The sequence below is a fragment of the Nelumbo lutea genome, chromosome 1 (genome assembly GCF_056320005.1).
Source record: "Nelumbo lutea isolate HS-2025 chromosome 1, American lotus-T2T, whole genome shotgun sequence".
Taxonomy (NCBI): domain Eukaryota; kingdom Viridiplantae; phylum Streptophyta; class Magnoliopsida; order Proteales; family Nelumbonaceae; genus Nelumbo; species Nelumbo lutea.
Window position 1 is genome coordinate 168266810 of NC_142684.1, and position 26439 is coordinate 168293248.

The following is a 26439-nucleotide window of genomic DNA, read 5'->3' on the forward strand; positions in this document are numbered from 1 at the left end:
ATTCCCCTTGGATTATTAACACAGGGGCCTCAAACCACATGACCGGTAAGCCTAACCTATTCCATTCTTATTGCCTTTTGTCAGGAAGGGATAGAGTGAGACTTGCTGATGGTTCCTTCTCTTCCATTGCAGGTTAGGGATCCATATCCCTTCCCCATGGCCTTGACCTGAATTGTGTATTGCATGTCCCTCAACTTCCCATAAATTTGCTTTCCATTAGTAGCATTACAAGTTCTTTAAACTGTAGTGTAACATTTTTTGTTGATTCATGTGTCTTTCAGGACCTAACTTCTGGGAGGACGATTGGTAGAGGAAGCCTGGTGGATGGCCTCTACATTCTCGACAACAAAGCTGGTCTTTCTGTGTCATCCTCAGAGTCACATAGTCAGTCAAATAAGAGTCAAATTTTGTTGTGGCACAGCCGTTTAGGTCATGTTTCTTTTGAAGTAATAAAATGTTTGTTTCCACTTTTATTTAAGTCGTGTTCAGTGTCAGATTTCATGTGTCAAATGTGTCAGTTGAGTAAACAATGTAGAACAACCTTTCATTCCAGCAATAAAAGATCAAATGTTCCTTTTCATATTGTGTATTCTGATGTATGGGGGCCTACAAATGTAACCTCTGAGGGTGGATATCGATATTTTATTACATTGATTGATGATTACTCTCGCTATACATGGGTAATCCCTATGTGTAGCAGAGACGAGGTTCCAAAGATAGTGCAAGACTTCCAGAGGATGGTGTTTACACAGTTTCATGTTGAAATACAGATCTACCAATCCGATAATGCGAAGGAATACTTCCATGGGGAACTAAATGAGTTCTTCACCTCCCATGGGTCTATTCATAGAAGCTCATGCGCCAGAACACCACAGTAAAATGGGGTTGCAGAAAGAAAAAACAGACACCTCCTTGAGATAGCCCGCGGGATGATGTTCCATATGAATGTCCCAAAGTTGTTTTGGGTGGATGCTATACTTACAGTTGCGCATGTCATCAACCGCATGCCCTCCAGAGTATTAAATTACATGGCCCCTCACCAGTTATTGTACCCTCAATCTCCTTTATTTTCCATCCCCATGAGAGTCTTTGGTTGTCGGGCCTTTGTCCACGATTTGTCTCCATCCAGAGGTAAGTTAGATCCTCGGTCCATTCCTTGTGTCTTCTTGGGGTACCCATCCTCTCAAAAGGGGTATCGGTGTTTTGATCCAGTTAGTCGTAAATATTTTGTGTCTATGGATGTGTCCTTCTTTGAGTCCGAGCCATTCTTCCCTCCTCAGGGGGAGAGCCGTAGTGTGGAAGAGGAGAAGCAGGTTCAGGTGTCCCTTCCTTCTATTCCAGACCTCACTCCCTTCCGTGTCTTCCAATGTACTCGTCAGAGAGATCAGCAGTGTGATAGAAATGCGGAGCAGTCGAACACTGAGCAACTGACATCATCAGAATCCCAGGAGGTAAGTCCAACCCCTAACCCTTCTCCCATTGTGGACAACCTAGACATCCCTATTGCTCAACGAAAGGGAGTCAGGTCGTGCACTACCAAACACCCGATTACCCACTTTGTTTCCTATGATCACATCACCTGAAGGTGAAAGTCTTTATAGATGTTGATTAGGCAGGAGCAGTGGATGATAGAAAGTCCACTAGTGGGTATTGCACATTTGTGGGAGGAAATCTGGTGATCCGGAAGAGCAAGAAGCAAAGTGTGGTAGCAAGATCAAGTGTTGAAGCTGAGTATAGAGCCATGGCACATGGGGTGGCTGAAGTCCTTTGGCTAAAGAACCTCCTAGGTGAGCTTGGGGTTGCTGTTCATAATCCTATGTCACTTTACTGTGACAACAAGGCTGCAATAAACATCGCCAGCAACCCGGTCCTGCATGAGAGGACTAAGCATATTGAGGTGGAAAAGCACTTCATAAGAGAGAAACTGGAAAAAAGGGAAATTTGTATCCCTTATGTCAACACCAAGGAACAACTTGTTGATGTCCTCACAAAAGGGCTTCCATGTTCGCGGCACAATGAGCTATGTGATAAGCTGGGCATGATAGACATCTTCAGCCCAACTTGAGGGGGAGTGCTGTAAGGCTTGAGTGTTCCAGTAATTGATGTTAGTCGGACAGTTTCAGTTTACTTTCTTTTCTTCTTTTCTTATTGTTCTTATTCTAGGATATGCCACCAGGGGCATACTTGTATTTTTGCCTCTTTATAAAGTAATATAAATAGAAAACTGGCGGCTGCCAATACTGAGTTTTTTGCCTCTACTTTCTATCATCCGTACCACTCTCTCTCTCTCTCTCTCAATCATCACAAAGGACCACAAGAGTCAAATTTTTTGTGGCATAGTCGGTTAGATCATGTTTCTTTTGAAATAGTAAATTCTTTGTTTCCGGTTTTATTTAGGTCATGTTCAGTGTCAGAGTTCCAGTGTTAAACGTGTCAGTTGAGCAAACAATGTAGAACAACTTTTCACTCAAATAATAAAACATCAAGCGTTCCTTTTCATGTTGTATATTCTGATGTATGGGGGCCTACTATTGTAATCTCTGAGAGCGGATATAACTACTTTATCACATTGATCGATGACTACTCTCGCTATACATGGGTATTCCCTATGCATAGTAGAGACAAAGTTCCAAAGATTGTAAAAGACTTCCAGAGGATGGTATTTACGCAGTTTCATGTTGAAATACAGATCTTCCAATCCGACAATGCAAAAGAATACTTACATGGTGAACTCAATGAGTTCTTTGTCTCCCACGGATCTATTCATAGGAGCACATGCGCCAGAACACAACAACAAAATGGTGTTGCAGAAAGAAAAAACAGACACCTCCTTGAGGTAGCTCGTGGGATGATGTTACACATGAATGTTCCAAAAAGGTTTTGGATGGATGCTATACTTGCAATTGCTTATGTCATCAATCGCATGCCCTCCAAAGTGCTGAACTACATGGCCCCTCGTCAATTATTGTTCCCTTAGTCCCCCGTATTTTCCATTCCCATGAGAGTTTTTGGTTGTTGTGCCTTTGTCCATGACTTGTCTCCGTCTCGAGGTAAGTTAGACCCTCGATCCATTCCTTGTATCTTTCTGGGGTATCCCTCCTCTCAAAAAGGGTATTGGTGCTTTGATCCTATTAGTCATAAGTTTTTTGTGTCTATGGATGTGTCCTTCTTTGAGTCTGAGCCATTCTTCCCTGCTTCTCCTCAGGGGGAGAGTAGTAGTGTGGAAGAGAAGCAGGTTCAGGTCTACCAAGTCTCTCTTCCTTCTATTCCGGACCTTGCTCCCTTTCGTGTCTTCCAACGTACACGTCGTAGAGATCAGCAATGTGATAGAGATGTGGAGCAGCCAAACATTGAGCAACCAACACCGTTAGACTCCCAGGAGATAAATCCAATCCTTGTTGCACCTATTGATACCCCTACTCCTACTGTGGATGACCTTGACATTCCTATTGCTCAAAGAAAGGAAGTCAGGTCATGCACTACCAAACACCCCATTACCCAGTTTGTCTCCTATGATCACATTTCCCCCTCATACCGAGCCTTTCTATCTACAATTGATTGCATCCTTGTTCCCAAAAATGTGGAAGAAGCCTTAAAATGCCCCGAATGGACAGATGCCATGAAGGAGATTAATGCTCTTCATAAAAATCAAACTTGGGAATTAATGGATCTTCCAAAGGGGAAAGACCCCGTGGGGTGTAAGAGGGTGTTTACGGTTAAACACAAGGCAGACGGAACAGTTGAAAGGTACAAAGCAAGATTAGTAGCCAAAGGGTACACTCAAGTCTACGAGGTTGACTATGATGAGACTTTTGCTCCAGTAGCTAAGATGAACTCAATTAGGGTTCTCCTGTCATTAGCTACTAATTTTGACTGGGAATTGCATCAACTGGACATAAAGAATGATTTTTTGAATGGTGACTTAGAGGAGGAAGTATACATAGTTCAACCCCCTGGATTCCGTGCCAAGGGAAGTGAAAATAAGGTGTGCAAGCTGAGAAAGTCTCTTTATGGTTTAAAACAATCTCCCAAAGCTTGGTTCAGTAAGTTTCACATGGCAGTTCAATAGATGTGCTTCAAACAATGCCAGTCTGATCATACACTCTTTGTGAAGAGATGTCAGCAACAAGTTGTTGTATTGATAGTGTATGTGGATGATATCATCATTATAGGAAGTTAGAGTTCAGAAATACAAAAATTGAAACAATTCCTTGCATCTAAATTTGAAGTAAATGATTTACGTCCCCTGAAGTATTTCCTTGGAATTGAAGTCGCCCGCTCAGAAAAGGGTATCTTCATTTCTCAAAGGAAATACACCATTGATCTATTACAAGACACAGGCAAATCAGGTGCAAGGCCAGTAGATACTCCCGTGGATGTTAACCACAAGTTGGGTGATTGTGATGATGAACCTCTGAAAGATGTGAAACAGTTCCAAATGTTAGTGGGGAAGCTGATTTATTTGTCCATGACCCGTCCAGATATTGCCTATTCAGTTGGGGTTCTAAGCCAATTCATGCACTCTCCTAAGAAACCACACATGGAGGCAGCAAAGAGAGTTCTTAGATAATTGAAAAAGTATCCCGGAACAAGTCTACTATCCAGTAAACATAATCACCTAAAGGTGGAAGTCTTTACAGATGTTGATTGAGCAGGTGTTGTGGATGACAGAAAGTCCACGAGTGGGTATTGCATATTTGTGGGAGGAAACCTAGTGACCTGGAAAAGCAAGAAACAAAGTGTGGTAGCAAGGTCAAGTGCTGAAGCTGAATATAGAACTATGGCATATGGGGTGGCTAAAGTCCTTTGGCTAAAGAATCTTCTAGGGGAGCTTGGAGTTGTTGTGCACAATCCAATGTCTCTTTGCTGTGACAACAAGGCAGTCATAAACATCACCAACAACCCTGTCCTACATGAGAGGACCAAGCACATTAAGGTGGACAAACACTTCATAAGGGAAAAATTAGAAAAAAGGGAAATCTGCATCCCTTATGTCAACTCCAAGGAACAACTCGCTGATGTCCTCACAAAAGGGCTTCCATACTCGTGGCACAATGAGTTATGTGACAAGCTGGGCATGATAGACATATTCAGCCCAACATGAGGGGGAGTGTTGTGAGTTTAATTGTTATTTTTATAGTTGTTGTTAGTGGGTTGTCCTCTTAAGATGTTGTCAGTTAGTTATTTTCTTTCTTTCTTATTAGTTTGTTTCTAGGGAGTGTCGCCAGGGGCATACTTGTAATTTCTATTCTTTTTATATTAAGTTAATATAAATAATGAGCTGGTGGCAGCCAGGGTAAGGTTTTCTTTTCTCTCAATCGTATCTTCCTCTTCTCTTTCTCTCTCTCTCCATGAATGATTACAGTTATTAATATGTTTTTTAGGATCTGTTTGAGTTTTCTAGCATATTGATACGTATCTTGATTTTCTTTCTGTATCCATGTGAATCTAAAGCATATCCCGATACGTCTCTTAAAATTGGCTTTTCGATACACCTTGTGTTTTCGATACTTTGAACCTTGTTTGAGGTATTTCAAATCTTCCTTCTAACTTTTCAAAAGTTTTCCTTGCAAATTCCTCTCGTCCAATAAAAACAAAAACCTAAGATTTTGTTGACCTCCACCTCTTCATTCACAATCTTTTCCAAGTCAATTGCTTTCTCGACTTGGTGATTCTCATCTACACAAATTTCATCTTTACCAAACTCACTTGAACCATATTCCCCTACCAGATTCTCACCATCTGAAGTTGTCTGAGAAGTGTTAAAATTTGGCTTTGTCCAATAATTTCTCTTCCTCCTAAACACACTGGAATCTTCCACCCCCACCACTTCTTTCGCTTTTTCTTTCTCATTTCCCTCTCCCACTTTCTTTATTGCTAATACTCATTTCCATTTGTCAATTGTTTTTGGAAAAAGGTAAGGTAATTTTATTCATTGGAAGTACAACATACAACCAGAGGGGAGACAAACAGTCATCCTCCTGAGATAAAGATCAAGGATCCTACACACTTACTGAAATTAGAACCAGAAATATGTTCTGGTTACTAAATTCAGGCACAGCCAATAACCAAGAAGCTATCCTATCAACAGTACAAAGAAACAGCACATCAGGACTTTTTTTGATTTCTAAATAATCTATCATTTCTCTCTGACCAAATAGTACTGATCACAACCGCTGGAATAGTCCTCCAAATGCATTTGCCTTTTTTAGATAAACCTTGGAGGTACCAACTGTGCAGAAGATTCTTCACCGAGCCTGGCATAACCCAACAGATGCCAACGGCTTGCAAGAAATGAGACCATATCCTCCAGACAACCAAACAATGGATGCAAAAATGGTCAATGGACTCCTCTTCTTGACCACATATGACATATCCCACAACTCAGATCTTCTAAGATGATTCCCCTTCTAGCCAAGTTACTTCTTGTTAGACATTTCCCAAGGGTTGATGCCCAAACCAAGAAATTAATTTTGGAAGAGAGGAGCGAATCCAAACTTGTTTAAAGGGAAACTCTGTTCCCTCAAATCATTTAAGCCATCAGCAAAGGATTTAACCAAAAACTTCCCATCTGCATACCATTTCCAGGCCCACTGATAATTTGACCGAGGGTCAAAATAGAAAGTGTTTAGGCAATTAAGAAGATTAACCACCTCTTCCACTTCACAATCTTGAAAAGCTCTATGGAATCTGGAATTCCAAACCACTTCTCCTCTGACCAGCTCAAAAGACTCGACAACCATGGCCTCTTTGTTATCAGCCAAGGAGAATAAAAGAGGAACTTTGTACTCCAAAATTCCAAACCACTTCTCCTCTGACCAGCTCAAAAGACTCGACAATCGTGGCCTCTTTGTTAAAAGCCAAGGAGAATAAAAGAGGAACTTTGTACTCCAAAGTTGCATCGTCTAATCATCTGTCCTTCCAGAAGCAAATTCTGAAACCATCTCCCACTTTAAAATCCATCCCCTTAAGGAAACTAGGAAGAACTTTCATAATAGCTTTCCATAAAGAGCACCCATAGGAGGGGAGCTCAATAGCAGTCATCCACCCTCCAGATTGAAGGCCGTACTTTGCTGCAATGAGCTTCCTCCACCAACTATTTTCTTCAACTCCAAATCCACTTTCCCATTAAAGTCATATTGAAAGATTTTATTCTTCTCAGTCCCACACCACCTGAACTCCGAGGAGCACAAATCTGATTTCAAGCCACCACATGAATTTTCTTCTCGTCCTCCCACCCTTTCCACAAAAATTCCCTTTGCAATTTCTCAATTCTCTTAGCCACTTTACTCGGAATAGGGAAAAGGGAAAGATAATAAGGTGATTTGCGAGAGTACTTTTAATCAAGGTTACTCTTCCCCTTTTGTCAGATACTTACCCTTACACAAAGCAAGTTTTCTTTCTATTCTTTCCAAGACAGGAACCCAAATTGTTGAGGATAGGCACTTAGGACCCAGCAGTAGTCCCAGGTAATTAGTAGGAAGACTATCCACCCTGCATCCCAGCTCCTCTGCCCAAACATCTAGCTCCTCAATTCTGCCCACAGGAATGAGAGAGGACTTTGCCAGATTCATCTTCAGCCCTGTTACCACCTCAAACCAACAGAAAATCCCCACTAACATTTCCAGCTGAGAAAAAGAAGCATCAATGAAACATTAAGTGTCATCAGCAAAATGAAGAACATTGACTTTCTCACCTCCAGGAATTATTTCGAAGCTCTCCCAGAGACAAGCCTGGCCCGCATTATTAATAAATTGGGTCAGGACCTCCATTACACAAAGGAATAAGAGGAGAGATAAAGGACCACCTTGGCGAATGCCTCTTGAACTTTTGAAGAAGCCAGAAGCCTTTCCATTTACCAATACAGAAAATTTAGGGGAGTACTTACAAACCTTCATCCAGTTTCTCTACTTTTGTCCAAAGTTAATTTTTTCTAGGATGAAATTCAAGCACCGCCAATTTAAATGATCATAGGATTTTTCTAGGTCAATCTTGCAAAGCACCCCTGGTTTTCCACCCCTACTTCTAGAACCAATGACCTCATTAGCCACCAAAACACCATCCAGAATTTGTCTACCTCCAACAAAGGCACACTGATTTTCCAAGATTACACTTCCCAACACCTTTTTCTATCTTTCTAAGAGCACCTTGGCTAGAAGCTTATAAAAACTATTCAGTAAGCTTATTGGTCTAAAATCTTTGAGATATACTGCCCCTTTCAGCTTCAGAATTAAACTAATAAAAGTAGCATTCAGACTTCTAACCATCGACACAGAATCATGGAAATACTGTATAGCTTTCAATACATCAACCTGGATAACATCCCAGCACTTTTTATAGAATAAAATTGTTAGACCATCAGGGCCCAGAGATTTATCAGTATCCATCTTCTTCACAGCATCCCATATCTCTTCTTCAGAAAAAGGTTTTTCCAAGTCCCTCTTCTGAACCTCATTGATGCACTTAACTTGCACCCCGTCTGGAAGAGGCTGGTGATGCCAAGATTCCATATAAAAATTATAGGCAATGGTTTGAATACTATTCGGTCAATCATTTGTTCCCCAACCTGCCCTTCATTTTCCAATCTGCTTATACTATTGAGCCTGTGTCAAGTGTTAGCCATCCTATGAAAGAATCTGGAGTTTCTATCCCCCACCTTTAGCCATTTCATCTTTTCTCTTTGATGCCAATGTATTTCATCCTTATAAGCTAACCTGTCAAAGATAACCTTCACTTCATCTCACTTTCACCTTTCCTCTTCAGATAGGGGCCTTTGCTCTTCGAAGTTATCGATTTCCTTAATCAGCTCAAGGCATTTTTGCTTCTCTTGCTCCGCTGACTGGGATTTTCTTACCTTCCAGTTCTTTATAGCAGATTTGATTGCTCCAAGTTTCTTTGCCAGCACAAATGAACACGTACCTTCAATCAGCTGCAATTAGCATCATCAAATCCTCTTCTTCAAGCCAGCCGTTATCTAATCTGAAATACGCCTGCTTGCTCATCTGTCTGCTATATGTCAGCTGAATAGGACAACGGTCCGAGAGAGGTCGTGGAAGAGCTTCCTGTTTAGTCCCTGGAAACATATATTCCCAGGTGGATGAGATTAAGAATCTATCCAGCTTGACCAACACTAGATTTTCCTGGTTGTTTGTCCACGTGAATTGTTCACATAAAAGAGGCAAATCCACCAGCTCGAATCTGTTGACGAAGTCTGTGAAGTCCCCATAGCTCTAAACCTCTGCCATAGTTGTTAAGGCAATTCCTAGGTGACAAGGCGCCCTTAGTTGCTCGGCTCACCTAATTGCCCAGCAATTTTCTACAGTGTGTTATAGAAAACTTTTATATTCTTAATTTTTTGAGGTTATAATCATAAAATAGACATTAATAAACTAAAATAATTATATTGTGTGTTTATAAACTAATTTCTTTTTATTATTTTCTTATTTGTTAGGGTTTAATCAACACAAGCATCGCTAAATATTGTATTGAACCATCAAAGACTTCAAAACCTGAACCAATAAGGAAGAACTTAAAATGTTGTCTAATCAACACCTTTTCTTTTCTTCTTTTCCTATAACAGAAATAGGGGTTCAGCCCCTATATTTTTTTATTTTCTTTTCTTTCTAATAAAGTTCAGATCCGTGTACCTGTTAGTTTCAGAATAATAGAGAAGAAAAGATGGAAAAGAGAGAGGGAGAGAAGAGAGAGGATGAGAGCAGAAGAGTGAAGAGAGGGAGAGAAGAAAGAAGGGCTGGTTTGGACTAGAGAGAAAAATCTCATCTCTCTAGTCGGCCAGGTTATATTTATAGCTTTCTATAACAAAAACAAATTGACTCTTGTGCCCCTACTTAAGTATGAGACACATCACTTAACATTACACCTCATATTAAACATAAACAAAAAGACTAATCTACCCTTATATAATTGACACTAACACTCCCCCTCAAACTGGTGAATATATATCATATAATCCAAGCTTGTTACATATGTAGTCCACTCTTGCCCGACTCAACCCTTTGGTGAACAGATCTGCCCATTGGTTTCCTATGTTAGCATATGCTATACTTATTACTCCACTAAGGACCTTCTCTCTCACAAAGTGACAATCAACTTCTATGTGTTTTGTTCTCTCATGAAAAACTGGATTAGAGGAGATGTGGACTGCAGTTTGGTTGTCACAATAAAGCTTCATCGGTGGGCCAATTGAGTACCCCATCTCCTGTAGAATATTTCTCCACACCTCTTCAAGGGAAGGGAGGGCAGACCCACCTAGTATCTGTGTTCTCACCGGTTCATATTCAGACTTCAATCCCACCAAAAATCTGATTACATCAAGTTGCTCTCTCTGTTATTGCTGAATTTTGACATCAAATGGAAGGGGGTGATACACATTCAACTCATTCCTTAGGTTTTTCAGGCTAGCACCTCAAGACTTTGATTACCCTGATGCAGATTAAAATACTCTTGATAGAGCTGGTATACCCTAGTGGTATTGTCCTGCCCTGAATAAAGCTTCTTTGCATGATCCCAAATCCCCTTGGTTGTGTCTAAGAGCATGAAGTTCACACTAATCTTAGGTTCCATGCTGTTACATACCCAAGTCATAATTTGTACATCTTCTTGTATCCAATCACTGTACTCCTAAGAGTCAACTAGGGGTTAGTCTTCTCTCACATGCTTTACTTTCTTGTTAGCTCTGAGAAACACTTCCACAAATTTAGCCCAAGGCACATAATTTTCTCCATTCAGTTTGATGGAGGTCATTTGCACATTCAAGTAATCAGAAGGAATCATAACAGACTAGTGTTCAGTACTGTCTTCTATAGCTGCCAAAAAACATTATGTTCTTCTTCTCAGACTAATATGTTACCCTAACTCACCAACAATCACCACACTACACTCCTATAGATGGACGATCACCACTGTTTCACTCTTACAGCTGACCATTGCTGAAACATTCACTATCACAGGTTTCAGCAATGGTAATCACCACTATTCTCCACTTTCAGCACCACACAAGAAACCATCACACACAAGGATATCACACCAGCACTCCACACATTTGGTACTAGACCTTCAACCACCTATCTGAACCACATCTGAACATAGACCACAAAACTACTGTATTAACACTCTTCAGTCCATCGGAGGGTTTCCTACCGGCCACCTGAAACCACCACACCACAATCAAACAGAGGCATTAAAACCTCCAGAAGTAAAAAACAACCACTCCTTTTCAGTCTTTTTATCAAACTCCAAGAAACCTGAGAGAAATCTGCAAAGTACTCAGCTAGGGTGCGTAGGAGACTGCACAGATCTGAACTGATCTAACCTCACTCTTATACCATGATAAAGTTCAGATATGTGTACCCGTTAGTTTCAGAATAATAGAGAAGAAAAGATAGAAAAGAGAGAGGGAGAGAAGAGAGAGGAAGAGAGGAAAAGAGTGAAGAGAGGGAGAGAGGGAGAGAGAGAGAAAAAAAAGAAAGGCTGGTTCGAACTAGAGAGAAAAATCTCATCTCTCTAGTCAGCCAGGTTATATTTATAGCTTTCTATAACAAAAACAAATTCATTCTTGCGCCCCTACTTTAGTATGGAACACATCACTTAACATTACACCTCATATTAAACATAAATAAAAAGACTAATCTGCCCTTATATTATCGACACTAACACATTCTTATTTTTCTTCTCATGAATAGGTTGGAATATGTTGATTTTCTTTATTTTAACATGACGTTTATACCTTTCTTATGAAAATTATGGATAATTATTAAGGAAATATGGTTATAGAACCTAGGGAACTGCCATAGGATACATGGTAGTGAGTTCAAGGCGCCCCCCTGTCGCCTAGCCTCACCTTGGCGCCTTGAACTCACTACCAACCACCCATGGGATCATAAGGTTGAACTCCTTTCTTTTCTTCAAGAAATCTGACAAGGTGCCCCCCTGTCACCTACCCCATGTCCCTCCTTTCTTTTCTTCAAGAAATCTGATAAGGTTGAACTCACCACCAACCACCAATGGGATCGTAAGGTTACTCATCTCACCCAGTTCCTCCCAAAATCTTTGCCTCTCTATCAGCATCCAGACCATAGATGTTTGTATTGGCAACTAAGACCCCCTTGCATTTCAAACACCACTGTAACTGAGTGCTCCCCGACTTTGTGAGATACACTTTTATATCTTAGAGGATTCCATAAGGATAAGATACCTCCTGCACTTCCCACTGCTAGTTTCCCCACCCAATTCACCTGCCCCTTCCCCCATACACTTCGAAGTAAATATGAATCCACTTTCTCTAGTTTTGGTTCCTGGATAAGAACTGAACCACCCCTGCCTTCCACCTTTATAGAGCCTCACTCATCACTACTCTCCATCTCCCCGACCCTAGGCCTCTAATGAAAGAATCTTTAGGTCCACCTATTTTGAAAGATAACCCCTCCAATTTCTTCCTCCCCTACTTTCCTTGTCACTTATAAGTCATGGTCAGGTCTTGAGCTAGACCTTATTCAACATTGGCCTTAGCCAAAAGTTGCACCAAGCTAACCATGGCAAAGTCTAGAGAGTAGAGAGGGCCATCCCCTTTGACAGCCTTCCAACAAGAAACAGGCTTACTATCCAACAATACTACTAGTCTACTACCAATAGAGGATCAAGGTCAAGCTTAATTTTCTTGGTGAATAGTGAAAATGGAAATATCTAAAAGATAGATAAATGGAGAAGAGAATTCTAAGAAAGAAGTAAACAGACAAATGATTATATCTATAAAAGCAAGCAAAGCCACATAGTTACTGAACCCATTTAGTAAGATTAAATAGAACATACCTGTCCATAACAAGACGAACAATATATTCCTTGGGCATATTTGGTAGTTGTCTAGCAAAGATATTCTTCAATCCTATCAACCTAAGGCAAGAGAAAGTCAGAAAGAATGCATAAGTCAAACTGCTAAGAAATGCCCTGTTGCCATGATGCAGCAGATTAAATTTTATCTGCAGTCCCTACTCCCTAGTTAATCTATTTCATTTATTTATTTTATTGTTACCCTTTTACTGTCAGGTTCTATTATGTTATATTGTTCATATGAAGTATAGGGTGGGAGGGCAATTTGATCATTGTGCCACACTTTTAAACCTAGTATAAAATCTAATGATTGAGCGGCAGATTTATTCTTTTCCGCTCCCCTTTTCTAATTCTCTGTTCTCTCCCCTTTGCTTACTGCTTTGTTCCTCTCTTTTCTACTTTCTTTTCAGTTTTTCTTTTATTCTTTTTTATTGGAAACGGTAACTTCATTAATACAACTTAAGTACAACTTTCCAGAATTAAGTACAACTGTCAACCCCTAAACAGGTGTTAAGTCCCCAGTAATCTTTCTTACAAAACTGCCCAAAACATTCTCTCCCTCACAGTCTCTTGCATAGCCAATGTATCAGCTAAACCATTGGCTGATCTCCTTGTCCATTTGAAGTATGCACCAATTGTTGTATTAAGGATTTCCCTTATGCGCTGTCTATAAATCCAGGCTCCCAACTTACCAGATTGCAGCCAATCAATCAACAATTTAGAGTCCCCCTCTATCTCAATTTGGTGTAACCCCAATTGTTTTGCATATCTTACACCTTGAAGCAAGGCTATCACCTCCGCTCTCAATGAGTCCCCCACTCCTATTGTCCCCAAAAACATAACCACAACTCAGCTGTTTTCATCTCTGAATACTCCCCCTATACCTGAAGGGCCCAAGTTACCTCTAGAACTCCCGTCAAAGTTCAGTTTCACTCTTTGTTGTGTTGGTGGGGACCACAATTCCAGCACAGTAGATTTTATGGAAGTTGTAGATGCCACCACTCCCTAATTCCTATAAATATCTTCACCTAAGAAGTCTTTAAACAAACCCAAAGTTTTCAACCATTGAATAGTCATAATGGTTATTCATTCTGCAATTTCCTCCTTGGATTTCTCCACTCCTTTAAAGATCCTATTGTTCCTTTCTTCCCAAACTGACCATAAGATTGCTACTCTTGTGGCTCTCGGCTCTCCACATTAATATTCAACGTCTCTTCGGTTGCCTAAAAAAGCTTGGTCAAAAAGGCTTGCCACGTCTGGGGGAGGTCTTTTATTCTTTTAATCTGAAATAAAGAATTACTGATTAACTGATTCATTCTTTTCTGCTCCCTTTTTCCAATTCTGCCTCCTTATCTTACTGTTATGTTCCTCTCGTGTTTACTTTATTTTAAGTTTTTCTTTTAAACTTTTAATATGAAATGAAGAATTACTGGGTAACTGCTCGATAAGTTAAATAATAAAAACTAGAAAAAGCATTACTATTACTTTGTTAAACAGAAAGAAAATAACAAATTATGATATTAAATTTACATATATGATCTTTAAAGAAGAAAAAATGAATACCAAACCATATGTTGATCAACTCCATCATTGCTCAGGCACACAAACTTGAGTCGTCCCGCTTCTTCCTGAGAAGAATTGCAAATAGTTAACATTATGATAAAAATTCAATTATAACGCTTATTAAAATAATATCTCAACTATAACATAGTTCATATCTTTTTGTATCAATAATTCAGGAAATCAATTTCATTAGAATTATAACATAATTCATATCTTAGCAACTTCTCATTTGATGGGTAACTGGTAATGATGAGTATTTCATTAATAAGAATAAAATAAAAGTGCAAAAAACATACAAAATGGAAGACCCAAAAGTATGAAATATAAATCAGATAAAAAATACAATATTACCAGCCCCATACAACTTAAAACCAAAAATAGGAATCCGTAGGGCTCATATCTATAACATAGTTGTCAAGGTAATCCCTAGGCAGGCACCTAAACAATGCCTGGGCATGAAGGCATTTTTCAGGGATCACTTTGTCCCTCGCCTCAATTTTCATGTGTAAAGTGTAATAATTTTAGGTGCAGTACAGCTAAATCATATCATTTTGTATAAATAAGGTGAGTGTAAAAAGGCATCATAAAAGACCAAACCTGAACTTAAAGAGCTATACAATGGGCTTTGCCATTTCCTTTGCTCCTTTTAAATACTCTGTAATCACTTCTCTCAACCTTTCCAATTGTGACCAGACTACATCCTCTACTTTTTCAATTTTTTCCTTTCTCTACAACTCACATCAAAGGTTCAAAGTATCGGAAAGACAATTTTAAGAGATGTATCAGGATACATTTTGGATACGCATGGATATAGACGAAAAATCAAGATACGCATAAATATGTTAGAAAATTCAAATAAATCATAAAAAATTTATATTATTAACAATACTTACAAGTTTATATGATTGTAAATAAGTCGTTTAAATGTAAAAAAACCATAACTTAATGTTCATATAAAATGTGACATATCGAGATATAATTAGTAACCACTGAAAAATGATGGAATAACTAAAATGTGAAAAAAGCAAAAAAAAAAACTAAAATGTGAATGTATATACATCAATTTTCAAATAACCAATATAATTATCTTAATATTTATTAGTATATAAATTTTAATAATTAATTTCAGCATTTATTAATAAGCACAACTAAGAAAAGAGAAAATTGATTTAAAACTAAAAATGCATATAACTACAACAAACAAATCGGAGTGGTTTAGTGGCGAAATTATGGGCATTAAAATCTAATGACCAGGGTTCAAGTCTTTCTATTGTTAATATTTGTAGTTTTTACACTAACAAAACGAAATTAATGAGAGAAAATCATTAATTAATAGAATTAACGAGAGAATTGTAATTAGGCGCTAAAATTCAAATTTAAATTTAAATTTGCCTTAAAGGAGTAATTAACTAATTAATGAAGAAGTTAGACTTAAATATAGGAGCAATAAACGACATTAATGAGAGAGGTTCGGTATTAAATATAAATTAATGAAATTAATGGAACAAGGGGAACCAATACGATTCAGTTTGTACTGGCCTGTTTTGGGCTTGTATCGACCAATACAGATCTAAAACAGCCCGATACGGGCCCATATCGACCGATACATATGAAAAGAAACTGAACACATGATTTTTACACGTTCCGTGTATCAGACCTATCGGTTTCTTATCGGAACGGTATGTGTCGGCCGATATGGCCCAATACATTGTGATATTTTTAAACCTTGCTCACATCTACTCTTTCAAAATAACAAGGGCCCCATCCCTTCACTTATTTGTTTTCTTCTATCCTTTTTATTTAACACACACAAAGAGTAGAGATCCATCAACTAGTTATTCCTAGGCAATATAGCATTGTTTTAATTTTACTTAGTTTCAGTGTTTGATTCTTGTATGACTGTGAGGTCACTTTAAATGTTTTCTACCTGCTACACCAGCTAGGGAAACAAGCTAACAACACCCAAATTTTTTTATATGCAGGCACCTAGTTGTGGCCAGGTGATCCACTGCTCACCAGCCTCAACTTTGTGACTGACAATACTAAGGACCAAAACCCAGTCCAAAATGGCAATGGAATATCCCTAAATATTCTTGGAAGTGCCCTAGAATTGTTATAAAAATTATTCTCTCTCCTTCAAAACGACTCCAGTATTACAGAGAAAGGGTAACAATCCAAAGGGTTTAAAGAAGAAAGGTTTAAGCAAGTAATGACAAAGAACTAAAGAAATTCAAGTTGCAAAACGGGACTGACAATGTTTAATAGACCAACTTCTGGGCAGATTTTGCATAACTTAATTTCTGTTGATCAAACAGCCACATTGAGCTGAAATTTGGATGTATATTGAAGCTAAGTAGTAAGGGAGACCCTCCAATGAAATGCATAAAGTTATTTATCAAAAAAAAAGGATAGGAGCATAGTTGTCAAGGTGACACCTGGGTGACAAGGCACCCTTTGAGGCTCGCCTCGCCTAATCGCCAAACAGTTTTGTACTAATGTATTATAAAATACTTTTTTATTCTTTATTTTTTTACATTATAATTATAAAATAGGCACTATTAAACTAAAATATTCATTTTGTGTGTTTATATAATAATTTCTTTTTATTATTTTCTTATTTGTTAGGGTTTAATCAATATAAACATTGCTAAATGTGTATTAAACCCCCAAAGACTTTAAAACCTGAACAAATAAGTAAGGAAGAACTTAAAATTTTGACTAATCAACACATTTTCTACTACTACTACACATTTTCTTTTCTTCTGATGAATATGTTGATTTTCTATACTTTAACATGAACTCTATACTTTTCTTATGAAAATTATGAATAATTCTTAAGGAAATATGGTTATAGTACCTAGGGAACTACCATGTTTTCTACATAAAAAAAATCCATCGCCAAGGCAACTAGGCTACAAGGCACCCCCTTGTCACCTAGCTCACCTTGGCGCCTTGAAAACTATGGATAGGAGGTCATCATGGGCCAAGTCGGGCTGGGCTAAGGTGTTTTCTCTATTTGGTTGTAGGTAGGAGACTCCTGATAGTGTAGAACAGATATTCCAAGACTACTTCAATCCAATCAAAAAAAAAGGTAGCGTACTGTGGAGGTGTGCTAGCACTGCACCCTGTAGTGTCATGGGAGGAAAAGAATGCAATGATCTTCAAGGAATAAGCTTGCACCAAGAAAGCAATTATTGAGAGTATTATGGTTAAGGTGGCTCACCACATAAAGGTTCTACCCATGTTTGCACATTTCCCTACATAAGATATCTTGGGAGGTGGCTTCACATTGCTAACTCCACTTCATCATGCTCAACTATCTCTTGCACTTAGTCACCCCCATTGCAGCAGCCAATCAAGTTGAACTTTGATGGAAACAGTGTTTGGAACCCAAAAGTATCAGGTATTGAAGGAGTATTCCAGAATAGCAGCAGGCTGATCCTAGCACTCCACTCAGGACCTATATAGGACAAGCTGACAAGGAGACTAAACAAAGATAATAACTACTCTAACTGTACCAAGGGGTCAAATAGGGAGGCTATTGAATTTCAAGGATATATGTGTGGTCCTTGACAGTTTAGACATATTCTAAGGGAACTGTGGCAACTGGCTAGAGAATTGAGAGCTCAATTTAGATGGACTCAGATCTGCAAATTGTTTTGCAGATGTCTTGGCCAAACAAGGAGTAGCAAGAGATAGGCAGCAGTGGGGGGAGTGGGGAAATTTAGAGACCCAAACCCATGATTGTAAACTTAATGGAAACATGGGACAAAGCAGCAAGGCTGCCTAGGGACCTTTGGATGCAAAGTTATCAATCAAAAAAATCCTTGCTTTCTTGAGAAATGGCATAATCATCTTTTCTCATTGAATACCAATCAAATGCAACATATGAACATATGTGAAAACTAAAGAAAAGAATTTCCAACTTCCAGAAAGGGAAAAAACTATCCATTAGATGAGGTATGATGGCTTAGATTTGGGAGTCAACAATGTTCTTCCATTGCAGCCTTGCAATTCAGATTCAAGACCATTTCCTTGAATTTTTTGAGATATGATGTTAGTGCACTTGTTACATATCAGACATCCTTTGCTTTCTCGGGACATGGCATAACCACCCCTTTAGAATTTGACTCAGGGAGGAGGAAGCAGGGAAGATTACATAGAGAGTTTAACTTCATCTTGTTCTTAGATTAGCTTGAAAGGAAGAAATGCCAGAACAGTTCAGGAAAATGAAAGGATGCCAGAGCTTGGAAGATACATCATTCACTAGGTGTAGACATTTGATATCTTTGGGAGCATTATGGCATATATGCATTATAGTTGAGGCAGTGCTTAGAGAGTGGAATGCTGTGCTGAGATCTACCCCTCACAGACTTAAGATAGAGGAGTATGCATAACCCCCTCTAAATACACTCTCCAGCTGATTTTTATAAATATTCAATGGGGAACTCTGGTCATTCAGGCATTATCAGAATTGGTGATGGAGGAATATGTATAAAACCCCTTTAGATACACCATCTAGCTGAATTTTGATAAATATTCAATTGAAAACTCTGGTCCTTAGAGCATATTCAGAATTAACAATAACAATGATCGTCATGTAGTCTAACCCAATCGGATTTTTTTTTATGAATAATGAGTGAATTTATTAATAGATTAAAAGCATAAAAGATGCACAGAGAAAATTCCCAAGATGAGGCACAAGATGCAGCCTCAGATTAAAGCAAAAATTACAGTTTAGCCCAAAACATCTGATTCCTATGCACCCCTTGTTTAGCTAATGAATCTGCTAACCCATTTGCTGATCTTCTTTCCCATTGTAATTGGACTGGCATGTTTGTAGTTAGCCATTTGAATCTTCGTAAAGCTCCTTTATAGGACCAGGCTGTTGTTTCTGGATCTTTTAACCACCGGATCACAAACTTGGAATCACGTTCAATTAACACTGTTCACAGTTCAGTTCCTTGGCAAATTCAGCTCCTTGTAGCACTGCTTGAATTTCTGCATTGACTGAGTGCCCTACTCCTATAGCCATAGGGCCAGAGTATAAAGCAATGATTAGCCCCTCAGTATTTCTAAACACTCCCCCAACACCCAAAGGACCCGGATTGCCTAAACTGCTGCCATCAAAGTTGAGCTTAACGATACCCTCTTGAGGGGGTTTCCATTCTGCTGATGGTTTAGGTCTTGTACTAGAGCTTTTGGCAACCGCTTCCCAATTTCTCCATAAATCATCAAAGGAGAATAGAGAAAATAGTTCCAGGATCTTTACCCAATTAATGGCTCTATAATTAAGCAATCCCATACAATGATCTCGCTCCTCTCCTTCTCATCAAAGATCCCATACAATGATCTTGGATTTGGGAGAACACTTTTTGAAAATGTCTGTTCAGATTCCTCAGGGAAAAGAAGAGTAGGATTTCAGGAGAAGGCAAAGAAGTTACAATAATGGATTCACATGGGGAGGTTCTTTGAGTGATAAATCCAAGGATGAAGTTCAGGGGGCAGTTGAGAAGATTTCTAATACAGTCAAACACTTTAAATGTCAAAAAAAAAATCAAAAAGCAACCCAAGATTCAAAAGCTTTTGCTCAGTTGAAAGAGGGTCTATTTGGGGTTAGTCCTCATAAGAAGGTGGAGAAGGTGAAGAAGATTAAGTGATTAATAAGAGAATAGTGATAAATTCTTGCCAAGCAAAGAAAGCCGTGGAGTAAGTGGATAAAGATTTGAATGACTCAAAAGTAGAGGCCAGTATTTCTCATTACACATGCAAGAGTGCAAGGTGGGAGCTGAAGATTGTGGGAAGAAGAAATTGGTGTTAGTTTCAGAAGTTGTGTGGCATTGAAGGACTTTCTAATTTGGATTTTTTTTTTTGGGATGGGTGAGTTGGTTCTTTGCTTTGCTTGGAGATTGGGTTTTCATTGTTGCATAGTGTTTCTTTCTCCTTTCAGGTGATCTCTTGTTCTGTTTTCTTTTTAATAAAATTATAATTTAATTCTCTTTGAGGGATTTCAATTGTCAGTTTCTATGGGTTTGGAACTCTGAGTGGCTAATTCTTTTTTTTAGTCATTCAGAGTTCCAAACCCATAGAAACCCTGAGTGAGTAATTCTGGAGGGATACTAAGATTATAAGTACTTGGATGGGGAATTGATTCAGAGGTCGTTAGCAGACTTGTAATATTGGGGGGGAGGGGGGGCATAGCCTCCATGACCAAGGATCAAAATTTCGATACATATCGTAAAGGGAGGCCACCAATACGCCTCTACAGGGGTTGTTTCAGGGTGTGACCTGGTTCAGGGGGCAGACGGGCCTTAAACCAACTCCTCTGAACCAGATTGGAAAAAAATAAAATATAAATAAAAAACAAGCTAAGATACAGGCCGATACGCCCCAACCGACATATTAGCCTGTATCGGTATTTTGATCCTTGTCCATGACTAATTCTATTGCTATTTGCTAATATCCTTAGTTCCTTACTTTGAGGGGCAGAGTTAAGGTAAGATCCTAACAATGCCAACTTGACAATACAAATTTATTTTTCAGATTGGCAACTGTAACCTATCTTATTGATTTGTGAAAAGAACGTGTAGCATTTAGAAGGAATATTTTAGTAAAGCTTTTTACCATCTTTCAAAAAAAAAAAGAACATGTTGAATTTACGAGAAATATTTTAGTCACTCCACCTTTTAGGCAAGCATTGCTGCCTAACCCATAGATCTTCCCTTCTAATTTACATCACAAAAGCATTCTTTCTCCCTAGGAAAGATCCCTCTAAACAATTTTGTTCTGCTGATACCTTGTTTAGCCAATGCATCTTCCACTGTCATACAGTTACATGATTTTTTTGATAAATGTGCCATACTGTTACATGATATTTAAACACAGGTTAAACTAGCTCCCACCTCCCTATCTAGATGTCTGATTTCTTTCAATGTATGTCTATATTTCCAGGGTCCTACAATATTGTTCTTAAGCCACCATGTGATGAGACCCTTCTCTTGGGCCTTGGAGTGCAGCTAACAAATCTGCTATATTCAAATTGCCATGCCCTATGGGGTCTGAATATAGTGCTTCTATGATATGACTCTGTATCAGTTTTGCACAACTTCGAGTGCATGCGGACTCCGAGAGAAGAAGAATAGAAGGGAAGGGACGAACAGCGGATGAAAGAGGGAAGGAGATTATTATTATTATGCTCGCTTTCTCTTCCAATACAATCATAGCTATTTAAATACTTCCACAAAGCATCCTTCTTTAATTAACTCACTGGTAATAAAAGTAAATCTCTCCTAAAATGTCTCTAACGACTCTATGATTGACAAGGGAATCTTCATTGCTACTGATTATTAGCTGGCCATCCATGCATAGTCCATTCAGTCATAAATATAATTTCCATCCATCCATTTCGCTGGTTTCCTTATGCGGCCTGAGCGTCTGACTTGGAGATCTTCTTGTTGATTGAGTTCCTGAATGATTGGCGTATCATTATATTGTACCTTCATATAGTCTAAATACTCCTCCACTGCCTGACTGCCCTGGATTTCCCATGCTACACCCATCAAAATTAAACTTGAAATTGTTTTCCGGAGGGGGGCCTTTTTTTTTGAAGAGTAGAAAGAAAATTCATTAAATTAAAAACTTAATACAAACATCAGCAGGTGTTGAGGCAACACCCAAAAATACTATCCAAACACAACACAATTTCATCAACTAAAAAGGAAAACGAAAACCCACACTTCAAATCTCTGTTTTTTTTTATCAGCAACACAAAAATTGATTCATTAGATTAAAAGAAAATAGAGATACAACAAGGAGTTGTGGGCAAAAAACAAAGCCCAAACAGAAACTATTCAACATTTACAGAACTGCCCAGAACATGAATTGTCTTTGAGTTCCTTGCTTTGCTAGACCATCAGCCAAACTGTTTGCAGATCTCCTAATCCACCTTATTTGGATCATCATGTCTTCAGAAATCTGCTTGAATTGCCTGAATTCATTCCTTAACTTCCATATGATTCCTTCCCCCTTTTCAGCCAGCCCACAACTACTTTTGAATCACCTTCAATAATCAGCTTATTAATCCCCATTTGTTTAGTTTTCTCTACTCCATAGATTACTGCCAATAATTCTAATCTCACCACATCTCCATGCTGAATAGGCCCTTAGTACAAATCTCTTCCTGGAAAAATAATCTTCTTCCTAAAATTTCGGACCCCCAAACTCATGAATTGATGCACGAAGTGCTTTGCCAGCTTGCCCACACCTTAATCTTCCTCTTCAAAAGAAAAGGAGGTCTTTAGGAAAAGGGGGCATCAGGGCTTTTTCAGTAATTACAATGAAGATCATTAGCTGGAATGTCAGGAGTCTAGGAAGTGCTACAAAAATAAGGCTGATCAGGGAATTGATGAAGAAAGAAAAGCCATACATAGTTTTGATTCAGGAATCTAAGGTGCAGGAGGTTGATAGGAAGTGGATTAAGAGCTTTTGGGGAGAAAGAAGTGTGCAGTGTAGTTTTGCGCGGGCATGAGGTGCATTAGGAGGAATAATAACAGCCTGGAAGGAAGACCTGTTCACTTGTTGTGAAGAGCTAGTGGGAAGATTTTTTGTCTTGATAAAACTGAAAAACAATCAGAATGGGTGTGATTGGGTCATTCCCAATGTTTATGGACCAATCAGAATGCCTTTGCTGATCACTTCAGATCAATTTTTTATAGGCCGTTTACTGAGAAGTGGACTTTGGATGGACTAGAATCGGAGTGTTGGATAGATCTAAGGCTCCTGGGCCTGATGGATTCACAATGGCTTTCAATCAAGGTTGTTGGGAGAAAAATGATTTGATGAAAATGTTCAAAGAATTACATAGATGGGGAGTAATTAGCCCAGGGATGAATTTAACCCTTTTAGCTATGATCCCAAAAAAGCAAGATGCCACCTAGCCTAGAGATTTTAGACCTATAAGTTTAGTGACTATCATTTATATGGTAATTGCCAAGGTTTTGTCTCTAAGGCTTAAAAAGGTGCTTCCCTCTATCATTTCCCAATACCAAGGAGACTTTGTTCAAGATAAACAAATTATTGATCAAATCCTAGTCGCAAATGAGTGTGTGGAGGCTCAAAAAAGGCAAAAGGGGAAGGGGTAGCAGTAAAATTGGATTTGGAGAAGGCCTATGATCTAGTGGACTAAGATTTCTTGATTCACATCATGAGAAGGTGTGGGTTTGGGGAATTGTGGTGTAAGTGGATTAAAGGTTGTTTGCAAACAAGTCATTTTTCTGTCCTAGTGAATGGTACTGCTACCCCTTCCCCATTTTTCTGTCCTAGTGAATGGTACTGCAGTTGATTTCATTGAAGGGATTAGAGGCCTTAGACACGGAGATCCACTCTCTCCCTTTCTCTTTACTTTGTGGCTGAGGCTTTAAGTAAATTAATCTCAAAGGCTAACTTGATGCACTTGATCAAAGGTTAGACAGTTGGGAGAGACAAAGTTTTGGTCTCACACTTGCAGTTTGCAAATGATGATTGGGAGAGCTGAGAAGGTGTGGAAAATTTAAAGCTAGTTGTGAGTCTCTTTGAAAGTATTTACAATTTGAAAACCAATTGGTCTAAGAGTCTAGTGGTCGGTATCAATTTAGAAGAAGGTGCCTTGAGAGCTTTGGCTGATTTGTTGGGTTGTGAAAAAGGAGAGTGGCCTTTGTGTTATTTGGGACTGCCTCTTGGTGGAAACCCTAGATCAGTTAGCTTTTGGAATCCAGTAGTGGAAAGGTTTGAAAAAAAAAAGGTTGGCAAGTTGGAAAAGGAATTATATTTCTTTGGGAGGGAGAATCACATTGATAAAGTCCACTTTGGCCGATCTTCCAATTTATTACATGTTTTTTAGGATGCCCCAAGATGTGATAAAAAGAATCAAGAAGATCATGAGGGACTTTTTGTGGGAGCCTAGGGAGGGAAAAAACCATTTTGTTAGGTGGGAAAATGTGGGACAACTGAAAGGTGAAGGGGTTTGGAAATAGGAAGTGTGAAATTGAAAAATATGGCTTTGTTAAATAAATGGCTTTGGAGATTCTCTAAAGAAAATGAGAAAGCATGGACTAGAGTTATCTCAAGTATCCATGGGTTATCAAGCAATGGTTGGGATGCGGGCTATTTGCATAGAGCTACTTTGGCTGCTCCCTGGAAGGCCATCCATGACATTCTTCCTTTATTCCTGTTAGAATTCAGGTCTGCCTTAGAGTTCGGCCTAACTGAGTTCAGTTATGTAGAAGAAGAAAGAGTGATAGAGAAAGAGAGAATGAGAGAGAGAGAGAAGAGAGAATTCTGGTTCGAACTGAAAGAGTCAACCTAACCCAGTCGGCCAGTAAGTATTTATATTATTATTAGAACATAACTGAAAAGACCTATGTGCCCTTACTTAAGTTAAGAGCACATGTTTCAACACAACATTACAGATCAGCAACATCAATCAAGGTATAAAGACAGAAATACCCCTATGCTAACACTCCCCCTCAAGCTGGTGAGTATATATCATATACTCCCAGCTTGTTACATATGTAGTCCACTCTTCCTCGACTCAAGCCTTTTGTAAATAAGTCAGCCCACTGATTTCCTGTATTAACATGTGTAGTGTCTAGCTCTCCATTCAGCACCTTCTCCCTCACAAAGTGACAGTCAACCTCAATGTGCTTGGTTCTTTCATGAAACACTGGATTAGAGGAGATATGAACTGCAGCCTGATTATCACAATAGAGCTTCATTGGAGTGTTAATGTTGTACCCTACTTCCTGTAGAAGGTTCCTTAGCCACACTAATTCACAAGCAGTATGCGCCATAGCCCTATATTCTGTCTCTGCACTGCTTCTTGCCACAACCGTATGCTTCTTACTTTTCCATGTCACCAGGTTACCTCCCAGAAACGTGCAATAGCCTGTAGTAGACCGCCTATCAGACATAGAACCGGCCCAATCAGCATCAGAATACCCTTCTATTTCAAGTTTTCCCCCACTCTTGTATATCAGACCGCGACCCAGGGCCCCTTTTAGATACATCACAATTCTCAGAACTGCATTCCAACGAGGAGTCAGAGGTTTTTGCATGAACTGGCTTACCACACTAACTGCAAATGAGATGTCTGGTCTAGTAATGGTTAGGTAGTTCAGTTTGCCCACAAGTCATCGGTATCTGCCAGGGTCTTCAAACACTTCACCCATATCACTGCTTAGCTTGGTATTTGTGTCCATGGGTTTTCAGCTGGTTTGGCACCCAACAAGCCTGTTTCTTCCAGCAAATCAAGCACATACTTCCTCTGACACAGGTTAATCCCATACTTGGATCTCGCTACCTCTATCCCCAAGAAGTATTTCAATTTACCCAGATCCTTTGTCTGAAAATGATCCTGCAGATAAGTCTTCAGCCTATCAAAACCAATGTCATCATTCCCAGTAATAACAATATCATCTACATACACCACCAAAAGTATTTTTCCTCCCGGAGAGTCATGACTAAATACAGAATGGTCAACTTTGCACTGTTTCATGCCAAATTTCTTTACCACCTCACTGAACCTACCAAACCATGCTCGAAGAAACTGTTTAAGCTCATATATAGCCTTCCTTAGTCTGCACACCTTACCATCCTCCCCCTGAGCAACAAACACTGGAGGTTGCTCCATGTAGACCTCCTCGAGTAAGTCACCATGCAAAAAGGCATTCTTGATATCAAGCTGATATAGTGGCCACTCATACATGGCTACAAGAGAGATCACAACACGAACTGACCCTATCTTAGCAACCGGTGAGAAGGTCTATGTGTAGTCAATGCCATAGGTTTGGGAGTACCCTTTTGCAACTAATCGCGCTTTCAGGCGTTCAACACTACCATCAGGCAGATACTTAACCGTATAAACCCACTTACAACCAACAGCTTGCTTCCCAGGAGGAAGAGCAGCGAGGTCCCAAGTATGATTATGATGAAGGGTTGAGAGTTCTTCCATGGCACGGCACCACCCTGGAGAGGCAAGGGCTTCCTAGACATCTT

The 26439-nt window shown here is 39.2% G+C and overlaps 1 protein-coding gene across 1 annotated transcript in view; it reads right to left on the reverse strand.

Annotated features, from left to right (window-relative positions):
* Nucleotides 1–26439, reverse strand: part of HAG1 (histone acetyltransferase of the GNAT family 1) — an 88080-nt gene that overhangs the window by 53524 nt on the left and 8117 nt on the right. The window contains exons 2-3 of the mRNA XM_088960429.1: nt 14410–14474; nt 12829–12909 (exon numbers count right to left, since the gene is read on the reverse strand). Of these exons, the coding sequence (XP_088816555.1) occupies nt 12829–12909; nt 14410–14474 (146 nt within the window). The remainder of the gene's footprint in view (nt 1–12828; nt 12910–14409; nt 14475–26439) is intronic.